Source organism: Aquarana catesbeiana, linkage group LG04, assembly GCF_042186555.1.
Source record: "Aquarana catesbeiana isolate 2022-GZ linkage group LG04, ASM4218655v1, whole genome shotgun sequence".
NCBI lineage: Eukaryota > Metazoa > Chordata > Amphibia > Anura > Ranidae > Aquarana > Aquarana catesbeiana.
This window is the reverse complement of record NC_133327.1, coordinates 419,695,821-419,712,133: the sequence shown is the minus strand read 5'-3', so window position 1 is coordinate 419,712,133 and position 16,313 is coordinate 419,695,821. Positions and strand designations below refer to the sequence as shown.

The following is a 16,313-nucleotide window of genomic DNA, read 5'->3' as shown; positions in this document are numbered from 1 at the left end:
ACAATCAACAATGTGACATGGGTCTCAAATCTGAGCACATTTTGGGGGTACCCTATAAATCTTTAAGTCATTGTATTCATTATTAGTTATTTTCCACAGGAACAAGGAATGCACATATGGTAGTTTCCAGTATAATAAATGTGTTAAAAGGCAAATGAGCTTTGTGTGAAACTGAAGTGATGGGTTCCAGCACCCCCCAGAGGAACAATAAGGCAGCTTCATCAGATTTAATGCCTTTCAATGAAATACCTGCTGAGCTACCATATCATTCAGGATACAAATGCTTTAGGATCTGTATCCTGAAGGTGACATACACAGTGTACACTGATACGGTTTATATATATATATATATATATATTATGTATATATATATATATATATATATATATATATATATATATATATATATCCGAAAAAAATTGAATCATATGGTTTATTTGATGAGAGCATTAGTGTTAATACATGCATATAGTAATGGATACATTTATTTCTTATTTCTTTACAGAATATCTTAGAAGTATATCATTGCCGGTTCCAGTAATGGTTGAAGATACAAGCAGTAGCAGTGAATATGGATCAGTTTCTCCAGACACTGACTTAAGATCAGAGCCTTTCTCTTTTAAATCAAGAACAAGGTCCTGTGTGGAAAAAGAGGGCAAGAGTCCAAGGAGTTTTTTTCTTGGGTGAATATTGAGTTTGTGTGTTAGTGCATGGGTTTTGTCAGCTGTAGAATGTCTGGAATGTATTTATATTTAACTGAGAATCAACAGGAAGATTGGGGGTCTAGAGTTTCTTGGTTACTGATAAGAATGTCCTTTCTAGATATTACACTTTATACTAAATAAAAGGCTAACACTTTCTAGATGTGGATAGCAGTGTATAATACTGCATTAAAGCCAAGCCTAGATGTGGCTATGGACACAATGTACAATAGTGCACTGAAGCAAAGCCTATATGTGGCTGTGGACACAGTGTATAATACTGCACTGAAGCGAAGCCTAGATGTGGCTGTAGACACAGTGTATAATAGTGCATTGAAGCAAAACCTAGATATAGCTGTGGACACAGTGTATAATAGTGCATTGAAGCAAAACCTAGATATGGCTGTGGACACAGTGTATAATAGTGCATTGAAGCAAGGCCTAGATGTGGCTGTAGACACAGTGTATAACAGTGCATTGAAGCAAAACCTAGATATGGCTGTGGATACAGTGTATAATAGTGCATTGAAGCAAAGCCTAGATGTGGCTGTGGACACAGTGTATAATACTGCACTGAAGCGAAGCCTAGATGTGGCTGTAGTCACAGTGTATAATACTGCATTGAAGCAAAACCTAGATGTGGCTGTGGACACAGTGTATAATAGTGCATTGAAGCAAGGCCTAGATGTGGTTGTAGTCACAGTGTATAATAGTGCATTGAAGCAAAGCCTAGATGTGGCTGTGGACACATTGTATAATAGTGCATTGAATGAAAGCCTAGATGTGGCTGGGGACACAGTGTATAATAGTAAATTGAATGAAAGCCTAGATGTGGCTGTGGACACAGTGTGTAATACTGCATTGAAGCAAAGTCTAGATGTGGCTGTGGACACAGTGTATAATACTGCATTGAAGCAAAGTCTAGATGTGGCTGTGAACACAGTGTACAATAGCGCATTGAAGCAAAGTCTAGATGTGGCTGAGGGCACAGTGTATAATACTGCATTGAAGCAAAGCCTAGATGTGGCTGAGGACACAGTGTATAATACTGCATTGAAGCAAAGCCTAGATGTGGCTGTGGACAGTGTATAATACTGCATTGAAGCAAAGTCTAGATGTGGCTGTGGACAGTGTATAATACTGCATTGAAGCAAAGTCTAGATGTGGCTGTGGACACAGTGTATAATACTGTATTGAAGCAAAGCCTAGATGTGGCTGTGAACAGTGTATAATACTGCATTGAAGCAAAGCCTAGATGTGGCTGTGGACAGTGTATAATACTGCATTGAAGCAAAGTCTAGATGTGGCTATGAACACAGTGTACAATAGTGCATTGAAGCAAAGTCTAGATGTGGCTGTGGACAGTGTATAATACTGCATTGAAGCAAAGTCTAGATGTGGCTGTGGACAGTGTATAATACTGTATTGAAACAAAGCCTAGATGTGGCTGTGGACAGTGTATAATACTGCATTGAAGCAAAGCCTAGATGTGGCTGTGGACAGTGTATAATACTGCATTGAAGCAAAGTCTAGATGTGGCTGTGGACAGTGTATAATACTGCATTGAAGCAAAGTCTAGATGTGGCTGTGGACAGTGTATAATACTGCATTGAAGCAAAGCCTAGATGTGGCTGTGGACAGTGTATAATACTGCATTGAAGCAAAGTCTAGATGTGGCTGTGGACAGTGTATAATACTGCATTGAAGCAAAGTCTAGATGTGGCTGTGGACAGTGTATAATACTGCATTGAAGCAAAGCCTAGATGTGGCTGTGGAGAGTGTATAATACTGCACTGAAGCAAAGTCTAGATGTGGCTGTGGACAGTGTATAATACTGCATTGAAGCAAAGTCTAGATGTGGCTTTGGACAGTGTATAACACTGCATTGAAGCAAAGCCTAGATGTGGCTGTGGACAGTGTATAATACTGCATTGAAGCAAAGTCTAGATGTGGCTGTAGACAGTGTATAATACTGTATTGAAGCAAAGTCTAGATGTGGCTGTGGACAGTGTATAATACTGCATTGAAGCAAAGTCTAGATGTGCGCAAGGACCACTAAAACTGCAGTCACTGGCTCTGATTTGGATTTGGGGTTGATGATAAAATTTATTTTAAAAGGTAGGGAAAAATACTTTTGAAATGTGTTTCTTGCCAGCTCGGTATATCTGCTTTGTTTTTCTGTAGCTAGTGGAGAATTGTTGATCAGTTGTATTCAGGCCATTAACACTGAGGGAGCAATTGTTAAGAACATTCCTAGGTCTAGAATTTGGTGGTGTGGAGGGTGGGACTGGAGAGCTCAAATAGGTTGGAGGTAAGGTAAGCCATTGCTTGGTATAGAAAATTGATAACTAAGTATGAGAATGTCTAGCCTTCTGGGTCCTCCTAAATTTTAGAACTCAGAAGGGGCTATTGGAGGTTTTAAAGCCCAGGTGCAGTAGTGCTCCTGCTTCCAATCCTAGGCAACCTGGATAGGCTGAAGCAATACAGGCTTATAACAAAAGAACATAATAACAGTGAGGGTACCACATCCTCCCTCTCTACCCAGGCATTATCCACTGTATGAGAACCAGACATTAGGTAGTAGGAGGGAAGGGGGCAGAGTAGCCCACCCACGAAAATAGTAATGTGGCATTAAGGAGAACAGTGGAAAATCCAAATGCAACTAGTAGGAAGGTGCGTTACCCACATGCAGAGACAAGATCGTTTGAGAGTTAGACCAGTTCAAGGGAAGATGGTACAGAGACAGGAAGTTTGTAGTTGTAATGTCCTTTTGTTTGCCTTGCCTGCCTGACTGAGGGTAGAAGACAAATGAGGAAGGGAGAGGTCTGTGGGAGATGTAAAATAAGTAAATACTTATTTTTTTCCTGTGATCATTGGCTTCATCTAGTAGAGTATTTTCCCCATTCACTCATTCTGTATGAAGAATAATATTCAGCTTGGAGGAAATATAGCTGAATAACAATCCTCCATTAGCACAGAACAGTTGTACATGCAGTTTCATGCAACGACAATCTCTGCAATGTTTTAAATAAATACACCCCTAAGAGTTTTCCTCAGTATGCTCAGATGTAATAAAGTGCTGTCTATGATTCACCCATAAATTACAGGAAGCTATTTTATCTCATCTGATTCACTAATGTGCTAGTGTAAGCTGCCAATTTAAATGCAATTGATAGAAGCAGCAGCAGGTGGCAATATGTTGCTCAAATTGTATTACTGGATGAGCACAATGATTAAAAAAAAAAAAACATCCTTGTTAGCATGCAGCTTAGATTATATGCATGAATTTAAACCGATGTACATAGGTACAGTCTGAGTCACTTCAGATTTTAGACTAGTCTTGGCAGTAATAGAGAATTATTTTATCTGAATGGATTTGTCACAATACCATCTTTAGTACATGGTGAAACAGCTCCCCTAAAAGGTACTGTACCTACACAGACAGTTTGCCTTCTTTGGGCATTTTTGATTGGATCAGGAACAATTGCATTTTTGTAGGCACTTTCAGCACCAGGTTGATGCTCTGTGGATGAGCTCGCTAAGAAGACCGTTTATCAGCTTTTCCTGTCCAGTCGACATTGTTTCGTTAAAGCCGAAAGCTATACATGCAGAGATCAAAATTTAGCCAGTTCAGCAGGGGCGGAATGAATTTTGATCCATGTGTGACCGCTGTGGTTAAACACAAGTCAATCTACTGCTTGACTTCTGTTCAACCACCTTGTCAGTATATTTCAGCTTGATCAGTGCCACAGACAATAGGTTGCAGTGCTAATCTATGGGGGAGTCTCCCTGTAGTCCGAATTCAATTACATAGCAGGGAGGATTACCCCATCCACCTCAAATGTGTGGATAAGGGAATGGGGTCCATTTTTTTCAGTCAACCTGCTGGTAGGGCCATGTACTGTATGCCCCATGTATGGCAAGCTTTAGTTTAGAAAAAGAAAATATCAGCACAAGGAACATTACTTTTTTATCAATGGCATGTGTCCCTCGTGCTGCTGTCTCCTGGTTAAATCAAAATCTTTCCCCTCTGACCACCCCTACCTCCTCCTCCATAATATTCTGATGCAATGGGGGTTAATAGAGCTGAGGGAGCTGTGACAATCACTCTTCAAGAGTGCCGACTATGCCCATCTTTTCTGCCCACCTCCTGCATTCATAGATGTTGTACTATAGCTTTTATAAATAAAACATGATCTACGAATAGAGGAGGTGGACCTTTTAGTCATCCACCTGTTCTGCATTCATAGATTTTTGTTTTGTTTTGTTTTTTTGCATAGAAGCTATAGTACAGTTGAATTGATGTGAATTTATGAGCTGGGTGGAAAGGGCGGGCATAGTCGGGTACACTTGATGGGTGCCTGTCACAGCATCTTCAGCTCTCTAAATCCCCACCAGCCAGGAAGATTCTGGTGGTAGGGGTAATAGAGGGGGGGGGGTGCTTTCAACTTAAGCAGGAGCCAGCTGCACAAGAGACATCAGGGTTTATATACTAACACTGGAGAGTGCAAAATCTGGTGCAGCTGTCTGTGCATGGTAGCCAATCAGCTTCTAACTTCAGCTTTTTCAATGAAGCTTTCACAAAAAAACATGGAAGCTGATTAGTTTCTATGCAGAGTTTCACCACATTTTGCATGCTCCAGCTTTAGTAAATCAACATCATCATGTCTCTTGTACGTTTTTTTTTTTCTATTAAACATATACTTTAAGACAGGCCAGCATCCCCCTATCCCCCATATGAACACAAAGGCAAGTTTTCCCAATGCAAGCTTGCATATATCTTTTGTTAAAAAGACTGTTCAATGGTCAGTCATGCATGTATGGCCAGCCACCATCTAATATTTTAGGCAGCATAATCCCTGGGTTCCCTGAAAAAGTAGGGCTCTCAAGCCTCGTAAACATTTCCAGCCATTATACAAATCTGTTTAAAGTAATATGGCATGTTCAAAAGTGTTATGAGATATAGCATTTGCTGAGATCCATAGTGCTATTTTATCCTAAGTATGAATTCTGATTCAGATTTTAATAATCCCATTGTTTTTAAAACAAATCCTTAGATGAATAAAATACTATTTCTAGACAAGTAAGGTCACTATTAAAAAAAAAAACTGCAGCCTTGCAACAGTAATGGTTAATTATGTTTTAAAATAATCCTAAATACATTATGCATTAATGCTATTTTCTTATCCATATTAGGATTCCAGATGAGCAGTTTGAAGATCACAGTGCCCCTCCATCTCCAGAGGAAAGAGACTCTGGATTCTTCATGCTGAAGAAAGATAGTGAAAGAAGAGCCACTTTGCATCGCATCCTCACTGAGGACCAAGACACTGTAGTTAGAAACCTGGTGGAAGCTTTAGGTCAGGTAAGAAGAGGCTGAACAGACTGTAAATCAAAAGCTGGCCAAATTTGACCTAGTTAATGGATTGTTGGAATTCAGGTTTTGGTGCATTTTTGTAAGGGATCTTTCTAGTATGTATTTCAGTGGCTTTATCAGAAGTTAATTGGAGTATAGATAATTTCTATCTTGTGTATAACAGAGGTGCACATTATTTCTTCAATCTACTACTGGTTGCAAATCCAGGATCCCCCCCCCATACAAAACACATTCTGCTGCGTCACTCCTAATTTAATTTAGTAGCATAGTGTAATAACTCAAAGAGTACAAGAGTACAAAGAGATTGGCATAAGATTTTCTGTTTGAGGAGAACATTGATACTGTAACACTGCTGTTTATAGACAGGGTGAGTAGATTAGGGAAGATCCAGAGCTGACCTTGTGTGGATGATTATCACAAAAAAAAATACAGTTGTAAGTATCATGTTTTACATTCGCCTAATTTTATGTACCTCTGCCCAGAAGCATTAGGTGGAATTCCTTAAACATATTTCACCTGAGGTACTTTAATAGCTTCTAGTACCAGTAGTTTATCTGCCACAAACAATCCCACATTAGCAAATATGGAAAGGGGGGGGGGGTTATTTGATGTTACACACTGCACAGCATACAGCAGGGAGCTGAGTGCATTCTGAGACCTGAGTGGAGGAATAGGACACACCTCCCTCTACACAGTCTCATATGAAAACTTGCACAGCTGAGGCCGTCAATCAACCTTGGTGTGCTGGAGGGTGGTGGGTTGTCTCCGAGATTCTGTGGTGTCAGTATGATGTGTCTGGCTTAGGTCTGGTTCCCCAGAACAGGTCCCTCTTCATCAGGGAATGAAGAGTTGGAGTTGGTTTCCTGATCTGGACTCCACTGGAAGATGTCTAGATATTGCAGGACTCTCTAGGAAGGCTTGTGAGTACTCCCCAAGACTAGACAAATGGCCTGGTCCCTACACTGGATGACACTGAGGATACTACTCAACTGCTTTGTCTGCCTAGGAGACAATGCATTGACATTTGGCTCTCCTCAACCAGGAATTTCCACACTGAAGAAAAAGGTTTGCTCTCCTGGATGATCCTATTTACCTGCATAACAAGAAGAAATTTTTGCTGGGGGCTCTGTACTTCCCTGAGTTGTCAGCATACAGTAAACACTGGCATCTGGTTCCTGTTGAGTATGAAGTATATCCGGATGCCTTCATGGGACCTGATCACCTGGAGATGGGTCCTCTTTCTGTGGCTGATCCACAGCCTCTTGAAGACATACCTTTGGATCCCTTCCTTGGTTCTGTGAAGGTGAATGCTTCTAGCAACATAGCTAAGGACTGGGGCGGTTAGGATAATTTTAAAAATCATGTTCTGTGCTCAGAATTAAAGAGGAGCAAAATACTGTAGCTACTGACTTTTAATATATGGACACTTACCTGTCCAGGGATCCAGCCATGTCCACTCCCAAGCCGATTCTTCATGCGGCTTCAGGTCCAAGCACCTGCATCTTAAGTAAGGGAAACCGGCACTGAAGCCTTGAGGCTTCACACCTGGTTTCCTACTGCGCATGTGCGAGCCACGCTGGGCTTTGTAAATGGTCCCACAGTCTCCTGGGACCTGTGATGTGTCCCAGAAGGCTGTGGGGGGAGGGGAGGGCATTGTGATCTGACTGGAAGTGGGAGCAGGCACCTGTCAAAACCAGGTACCCGCTCCCCCCCAAAAAAAGTGCCAAATGTGGCAATGGAGGGGGGGGAGTATGCAAACAAGCAGAACTTCCCCTTTTGGCAAGCAGAACTAACCAAAGTTCCTCATAAGTCATTTTTAACAGGTTTTGCAGCTTTTGGTTGTCAGGTGCCAGAAACACTCCTTGGGTTTTTTAGTTAATGGTTTTTACTCATCGGTCTGTTCTCTTGCACCAGTCTGGGGTTGCAATATCATCTTAATTTCTTCCCACCCTTGTAGTGGTACCACTTTTTTTTTCCTAACCCCCTTTTCAGTCAGTCTAGCCTCAGGCTTGGTTGAATTGTCTTCCGGCCTCAGGGATCATTTAATTATCCTTTAGGAAATGACACTATAAGTTTCTAACCTTCTAGGATATCTTGTTGCAAGATTGGTTTGCCAGGCCATTTTATCATGGAGCATTCCTTCCATACATCCTAAGTGTTTGGAGTGTGTCTTCTAATTTTGACTGTCAGGGCTTCTCTTGTGGACTGTATTTTTTTGTTTTTTTTTTTTGTCCAAGGTTCCCTCTGACCTCTGAGGACCTGTTTTCCCAGAGACCTGTCCCTGTGTTTTTTTTCTGTTGACCACATCACTTTATTGGTCTATTTCCTCCTCAGGTAGTTATGTTGCTTCCACCTGTTTTGGAGGGTTTTTGGGTTTAACAGCCTCTAGCTGCTTCAGACTCAGTGTCTAGGTGGAGTATTTCTTCTTGGCAGTGACCTTGTCTGTCCTGTTCTTGAACACCAGCTTCATCATCTGTGACCTCCCATTGGTTGGAGGCAATTTGCTCTGTCTTTCAGGGCACTTCACCTCATCTGGTTCAGTTTGGCTGTTGATCTTTCAAGTAGTTCTGAGTTGCTGACAGCTCCCAGCCCACTCTCATGAGTTTGTTAGTGGCTGTTTTCCACCCCTTTGTTGAACTACTTTTGAACATTCCAACTGTTTCTGAATTTCTGTGTTACTCAATGACCAAGAAAGATAATAAGATTTTTGTACTTACTGTAAAATGTTTTTTTCTTTTGGCCATTGAGAGACACGGGCCCTACTCCGCTGTGTCTTTGATAACCCTTGGTGCTGCTTTCTTACAAAACTAAGGCATTCTATGTAGAAGAGGGGTTTGATTATTTTTTTTGTGTTTGCCAGTGCCCCAACCTGCTGTAGATGGCAGCATAACCTATTTTGATTTCCCATGTCAGTCAAAGATATTACAGTACAAAAATCTTATTTTTTTCCATGTTTATATGCAGACTAAGGTGATTTTAAAGGCAGATCTTTATAAAAAAAAAGAATAAACAAGTCATACTTGCCTGCTCTGTGCAATGGTTTTGCACAGAGCAGCCCTGATCCTCCTCCTTTTGGGTCACTTCATTTTCCTGTTAAGTGTCCTGTTTATTACCTTGATCACGACTTCACGCAGTTCTGTCGGTCAGGCTTGACCTATCACTTTTTATTGATTATGATCCTGGTACTTCACTTCAATTTCCTGTCAGTTTTTCAGCTGCTGCCATTAAGGGAAATGTCACAAATTAGACAAAGTCACATCTCTTTTTACAAATCCTGACAAGGATTTATTCCTAAAAGGAATACATATAACTCTAGTGACAAGGATTACATACCATCTATTACAATTTTAATATAGAAAATTCATTATGTGGTATCATTATTAAATTTTTAATCCAGGTCATTATTTGACTTAGTATGTTACGCATATAGGAAAGTTTTTTTGTTGTTGTTATAAGTCAAGTTTGTATGAGTCAATATAGGTTTGAAATGTACCCTTTACCAACTATGGCAAATCATTACCAACCTGGTCACCCAAATTTGCCTGTGAAGTAAAGATAATTTGCAATTTTTTTATAATTTGATCATGTAATCAATATTGATACATATATTTAAAGAGTAACTCCACTTTCACGGGGAAAAAAATAGAAGTAAAGAAAATATAATATAGCCAATACAATTGCGTCACAAGTCATATTGTAATTGAATGTTTTTAAAAATTACCTTTCCTTTTCAATCTGCAGCCGCTGTAATTTTCTGTCAATGCAATATGGCTACCTGAAGTTGTTCTGTACACGGGGTGTGTACTGACCACTCCCCAGAAACATGCTTTCCTGCTTGTGTGATTGGCTCACCAATTTTCCCAGAAATCTGCCTAAGATACAAGTCAGATTTCAAGCATCCCCTGGAACAAAAAATTCATTTTTGATGATACTCCCACTAGGAGACTAGGAACACGTCTAAAGGGATGCAGGCCCTGCAGATTTCCTCATTAGTGCTGTGCAGGTGCACAGTTCAGAGACTATTATGAAACCCCTCCCACTAGACCCACTTATCACAGAGGCACAGAGGAATATACAGGGATTTCTTCAGAATAACAAAAGGTAGGAATCTGCAACAAAGGTTGTTATAATCCTTGCAATGTACATAGATCACCCAGAGGGGAATTTTTTTTCTCAACAAAAGTGGAGTTACGCTTTAATCTTATCAGTATATATTACTGAGAAACATGTAGGTATGTTGTGTTCATATTTACCATTTGCATTTGTAAGGCGCATTTGTTAGTAATTCATGTTAATAAAATATGATATGGTTTTGATAGGGTGGAGATGCAACTAAATTAAAATGGGACCATATAACAACTCTGGTGATCAGTCTACGAGAGTTCATAAGATCAACTGACCGTAAAATAATAGTTTCAACCCTGTCAAAACTGAAACTTGAGCTGGACTTTGACAGTCATGCCATCAGCCAGATCCAAGTGGCTTTGTTTGGGTTTCAAGATGCGGTAAGTAAAAGAAAGATTATTGTAAAGAATAGACTTAATTTTTAAAAATTGTGAAGAGCTGTTTTCTGGCTGTTAAAAGACAGGGATGAGATTTGCATTATTTTTTGTTTTCTTTACCCTTATATAGCATATATCATGACATTCATGCAGCATGGCACATGATAGTGACATCTTTGTTGATTTTATTAAAGCGAGAAACTTTATTTCCAAGTCCTAAATGGACGCTTCCATTCTCCACCAAACCCTACTAGCCCTGGTCTCACACCACTGGAACCTAATAGAATGGGAAGTGGACAAGGTTTCCCATAAATGTTTTATCAGACCTTAATTTTCATTAAGTTGAGTGATGTGCCCCCTCTGCGACATTTAACGTGTCAATGAGTACTTTATGTTCAGTTTTTTAAAGAAAGTACAAGTGGATACATTTATGAGTAATGATGCAAAACAGAGATACAAATTTACCTAAAGCAAGCAGTTATTTTTCTAAATTGCACATTACAAATTGCCATCTTTTCCTTTGTTCAAATATTCATAATTGATCACAATTTTACAAAAGATCAGTATCAGATGTACTTCGGTTACAAGAGACTAATCTTCACTTTTGCACAGTAGAACAATTGCTGCTCAAATATTTGAAATCTTGCATGATTGTGACGCATTAGCTTAGTGACTGTTTTCTGTTTAACCAGGTGAATACAGTGCTCCGAAACCACAATATCAAGCCCCATTGGATGTTTGCTCTAGACAGCATAATTCGTAAGGCTGTGCAAACAGCCATTACCACATTAGTTCCAGGTAAGTCAAACAACAATTGTCTGTTGACTTTATAATCCCATATGTGATTAGAGTTCATTACTATAGTAAATTGGATAGTACTTTTTTCATTCACCTGTCTTAAGTGCAGTTTAACTCCATCTATATATTCTCCAGTATAAACTGACAATGGCTAGAGGCAGGCACGCTAGCAGCTTGCTTTATGACATATTCCCTACTTCATCCTGGTATTCTTTAAATGTATCCTAGATTAAAGCTGATCTCCATATTTCCTTTCAATTTAAATAGTTTGTTTGGACCAAGCTGGTGTAAACAAGCTATTTCCTTCACTCAGTGCTGCAGTGTCTCTAAGCACTGTACAGTATGTGCTGCATGTAGCTTTAGCTACATACAGTACACAGTGCTGGGGTCCGGCTGTGAGACAGAGACTTCTCGTCTCACATCCAGATCAGTTGAGTCAGTCTGAGCGGCAGTCAGCCATTCATAGGCAGCTTTGTATTCTGTGAATAAATAAAAAGCTTCCTCTGAATGGCTAAGGCGGAGGAGCATAATGAACTTTAATGTCTGCTCTAAATATTTAGATCAGGGGTAGGCAACCTTAAAGAGGTGGCGATCTACCTGAACAACATAGGAGATGCAAGTAAGGCATAGCTTCGTATGTTAACAGTGGATGCAGGTAGCGGAGTCATGTAGTAGGCAGACATAGTAAGCCAAAAAAAACGCATTTGTACTTAATCCATACAAGTGGAGGAATCATGAACCCATCTATCCCAAATCTTGTGGCATTTACCCGGGCATCCTCGATGAGAGTAGGGGACTGTCACGTACCTTACAGCGGAGTCTGAAATGATGAGGGCGGCCTCTTGCACGGTCCCGGTCCTAGCACTCCTGGAGGTAGAGACAGGGTTGCTAGGGCGGCGGAAGGGTGCAGGTGCCTGCTGGCAGGATCAGGAACACGGAAGTCTTCGGAAGGAAGCTGGGATGCTGATCACTGGATGGATTCAGGAGAGGTCCAGCAGAGGAACTTGCAGGGTCAAAGGCAGGCAGGCGTTGGCAACGTGCTGGCAGTGAGGTACACAATCGGCAGGCAGATTCGTAGTCAGGGACTGGTGGAGGTTGGCAACAAACTGGCAGCGAGGTACAGAATCGGGAAACAGAGCCGTAGTCAGGAGTCCAAGCCGGGTTCAGTACAGGAAGCAAGGCAGGCAGAGATGTAGGGATGATCCGAGAGGGTGGTCGAGGAAGGCAGAGGTTCAAGATCAGGGTCCAGTAAACTAGGCAACAGCAAGGGTTCAGGAACAAGCTGAGACAATCCAGCACTGATGATAGTATGCTGATCATTTAAATAGGGCACCTCGTGCCGTGATTCGTTGGCGTGCGACTGTGCACGTGCTGACGTGCCCTCGTTCGTACGATCGCATTACGTGCGTGCCTAGTCCGGTGCTCACTCGTTCTTACCGTACGTCTGGCTGGCACACGGGAACGAGCGTTTGTGATGGTTCTCTGACATTGCCCCCTCCTTAAGGGCAGCCTCCGGATGCCCACCTGAGACCTCCTTTCCGGATGAGACAGATGAAAGGCTTGTATAAGTCTTGGGGCATGGAGGTTTGCTTCTGGTTTCCAGGAATTTTCTTCTGGACCAAAACCCTTCCATTTAATTAAATACTGATTCTGTCCCCGCCTTCTCCTGCAATCTACAATGGTCTCGATTTCAAACTCTTCTTCTCCATCCACCATTATGGCCTCTGGGGGCCCTCTTTCACGACCTGGAAAAGGATTAACCACATCAGGCTTCAACAAGGAGGTATGAAACACAGGGTGAATTTTAAATGAGTCGGGAAGTTCAAGCTCATAAGCTACTAGATTAATTTTTCTCTTGATCGGAAAAGGTCCTAGATATTTAGGTCCCAATTTCCTGGATGGACAGGTAAGTTTCAGATTCAAAGTTGACAGCCACACACGATCACCAACCTTCAAATCCAGTTCTCCTCTCCTCTTCCTGTCAAAGAACCTCTTATTAACCTCTTGTGCTTTGGCAATGGTATCCTTCAGCACCTGGTTATTGGTAGCAAGGAAATTCAATCTGTCCTGAACTGCTGGCAAAGGAGCGTCCGGAATCAATGTTCAATGAATCAATGAAATCAATCAATGAAACCCGTAATTGGAGAAGAAAGGCGATTGGTTGGTGGCGGTATGAGCAGAGTTATTAAATGCAAATTCTGCCAATGGCAGAAGTGAGGCCCAATCTTCTTGGGAAAAGGAGGTGACGCAACGCAGGTATTGCTCCAGCGTTTGGTTGGTACGCTCAGTCTGTCCGCTGGACTGGGGATGATAAGCCGAAGAGAAGTTGAGTTTGATGCCCAGCGCTTCGCACAGTGCTTTCCAAAATCTTGAAGTAAACTGTACTCCTCGATCGGAGACAATGTCACTAGGGATTCCGTGCAGTCTAACAACCTCTTTAACGAAGACTTTAGCAGTTTCAGTTGCTGATGGGGTCCCTTTCATAGGGATGAAATGTGACATCCTGGAGAGGCAGTCTACCACTACAAAGATAGATGAAAACCCCTCCGATGGAGGGAGCTCTACGATAAAGTCCATTGCGATTTTATCCCAGGGTCTCTCAGGAATGGGCAGAGGTCTTAATAGTCCCCATGCTTTGTTTTTGCTGTTCTTGTTCCTGAGACAGATTGAACATGAGCCAACATATTTCCTGCAGTCCTTTGCTAAATTAGGCCACCAAAAATGTCTCCGGATCAAATCCATGGTTTTGTATCCCCCAAAATGGCCGGCCAGCGGGTAGTCATGACACACCTGTAGGATGGTAGCACGTAAATTCTGCGGTATGAAAATTTTATTACCCCGCCAATAGAGCCCATCGTTTTCCTGAAGGTCCGTGTCTGGGGACAAAGAGAATTCCCTGGATGCTTGACGGATCTGTGACATCAAGTCGGTTTGAGTAAGTAGAAAATTTCCAGCCTGTAGGATAGTATCTGTTTGAGGTGGAACTTCAACTTCTGTAAACATACGCGTCAGGTTTCACATTCTTGGAGCCGGGCCGGTAGGTTATGTGGAAATTAAAGCGTGAAAAGAAAAGATCCCACCTTGCTTGTCTGGGCCTGAGGCGTTTGGCGGTCCTGAGGTATTCCAAATTTTTGTGATCCGTGAAGATCAGTATTGGGTGTGTTGCTCTTTCCAAGAGGTACCGCCACTCCTCTAGAGCCAATTTAATTGCCAACAGTTCTCGGTCCCCCACATCATAGTTCCTTTCTGAAGGCCCCAACTTGTTTGAGAAGAAGGCCACAGGGTGCATTAGAGCCTTGGGTCCTTGGCGCTGGGACAGGATGGCCCCTACGGCGCTCTCTGAGGCGTCCACCTCCAGGATGTATGGAAGAGCGGGGTCCGGGTGCTTTAGTAACGGGGCCGAGGTAAAAAGTCCCTTTAACTTATCAAAAGCAGCTTGGGCTGCCTCTGTCCATTGAAAACGATTCTGTTTCTTGGTGAGCTGAGTGATGGGCATGATGATACCGGAGAAGTTTTTAATGAATTTTCTGTAGAAATTAGAGAAGCCGATGAACCGTTGTACCCCTTTTTTATCAATAGGAGGTGGCCAGGAAGTTATAGCTGAGACTTTTTGAGGATCCATTGCCATACCTCCTGTAGAAATCACCAGTCCGAGGAAATGGATGGCCTGCCGTTCAAAATTCGCATTTCTCGGCCTTGGCATAGAGTCCATTTTGTCTTAACCTCAGAAGGACTTGTTTCACATGGACACGATGTAGATCTAAGGAGGCTGAGAAAATTAGAATATCGTCTAGGTAGACGATCATAAATAGGTCTAGAAAGTCTCTGAAATTATTATTTACGAAATGCTGGAAGGTTGCTGGAGCATTGCATAATCCGAAGGCCATAACGAGGTATTCCAAGTGGCCAAAACGAGTCCGGAAGGCCGTTTTCCACTCGTCTCCCTCCCTGATTCTGATCAGATTGTAAGCACCTCGTAAATCCAACTTGGTAAATACTCTTGCGGAGCGGAGTCTCTGGAGCAATTCTGGAATCAGAGGCAAGGGGTATTGATTTTTAACGGTAGTCCGGTTTAACTCACTGTAATCCACACATGATGCGAATGGTCTTTTTTTTCAACAAAGAATATTCCTGCCCCGGCTGGTGAAGTTGAGTGTCCGATGAACCCCTTCTTGAGGTTCTCATTCACATAGTCTTTTAGGACTGCGAGTTCAGGTTCTGACAGAGGAAAGATCCTCCCAAATGGGATTTCTGCCCCTGGTAAAAGTTCAATCGGGCAATCGTAGGCCCGGTGGGGGGGAAGAGTATCTGCTTTTTGCTTGTCGAAGACATCCAGGAAATCATGGTACACGGATGGGACAAGGTCTTGGGATTCGGATACTGGTTTTAGACACCCAATAACTGGAGCTGTGTGGTGGAGTATCTGGAGACAGTTGTGGAGACAGTAGGAGGACTGAAAGACTACCTTGCCGGTTGTCCAATCTATCTGTGGTTTGTGTGCTTGCAACCATGGCATTCCTAGAATGATCGGAAAAAGTGGTGAAGATATAACGTCCAAGCACAACAGTTCTTGGTGGTTGGGTGAGATATCGGCAGGCAAAGGTTTGGTTTCTTGAATGATGGGCCCAGATTTGATGTTGGACCCATCAGCTAATCGGATGAACAGTTTATGTTGCTTCGATCGTAGCGGAATGTTGTGTTGCAGGGCAAAGGCACGATCAATGAAGCAGCTGCAGGCACCGGAGTCAATTATGGCCTGGATCTGAAGCACCCCTTCTGGAAGCTGTAGAGAGACAGGAACAGCAATGTGAGTCATTCTTGCTAGAGTTAATGCATAATGATCAAGAGGAGGAGAGTCACACTTACGGGTCTTGTTGGGACACATATTGGCGTAATGACCGGCTCCCCCATGGTAGAGGCAGAGATTATTCATAC

At 42.1% G+C, this 16,313-nt stretch overlaps 1 protein-coding gene across 1 annotated transcript in view; it reads left to right on the top strand.

The window, feature by feature from the left end:
* Window positions 1–16,313, top strand: part of MAP3K5 (mitogen-activated protein kinase kinase kinase 5) — a 269,034-nt gene that overhangs the window by 236,475 nt on the left and 16,246 nt on the right. The window contains exons 22-25 of the mRNA XM_073627344.1: window positions 506–683; window positions 5,898–6,066; window positions 10,398–10,583; window positions 11,273–11,378. Coding sequence (XP_073483445.1) covers window positions 506–683; window positions 5,898–6,066; window positions 10,398–10,583; window positions 11,273–11,378 — 639 coding nt within the window. The remainder of the gene's footprint in view (window positions 1–505; window positions 684–5,897; window positions 6,067–10,397; window positions 10,584–11,272; window positions 11,379–16,313) is intronic.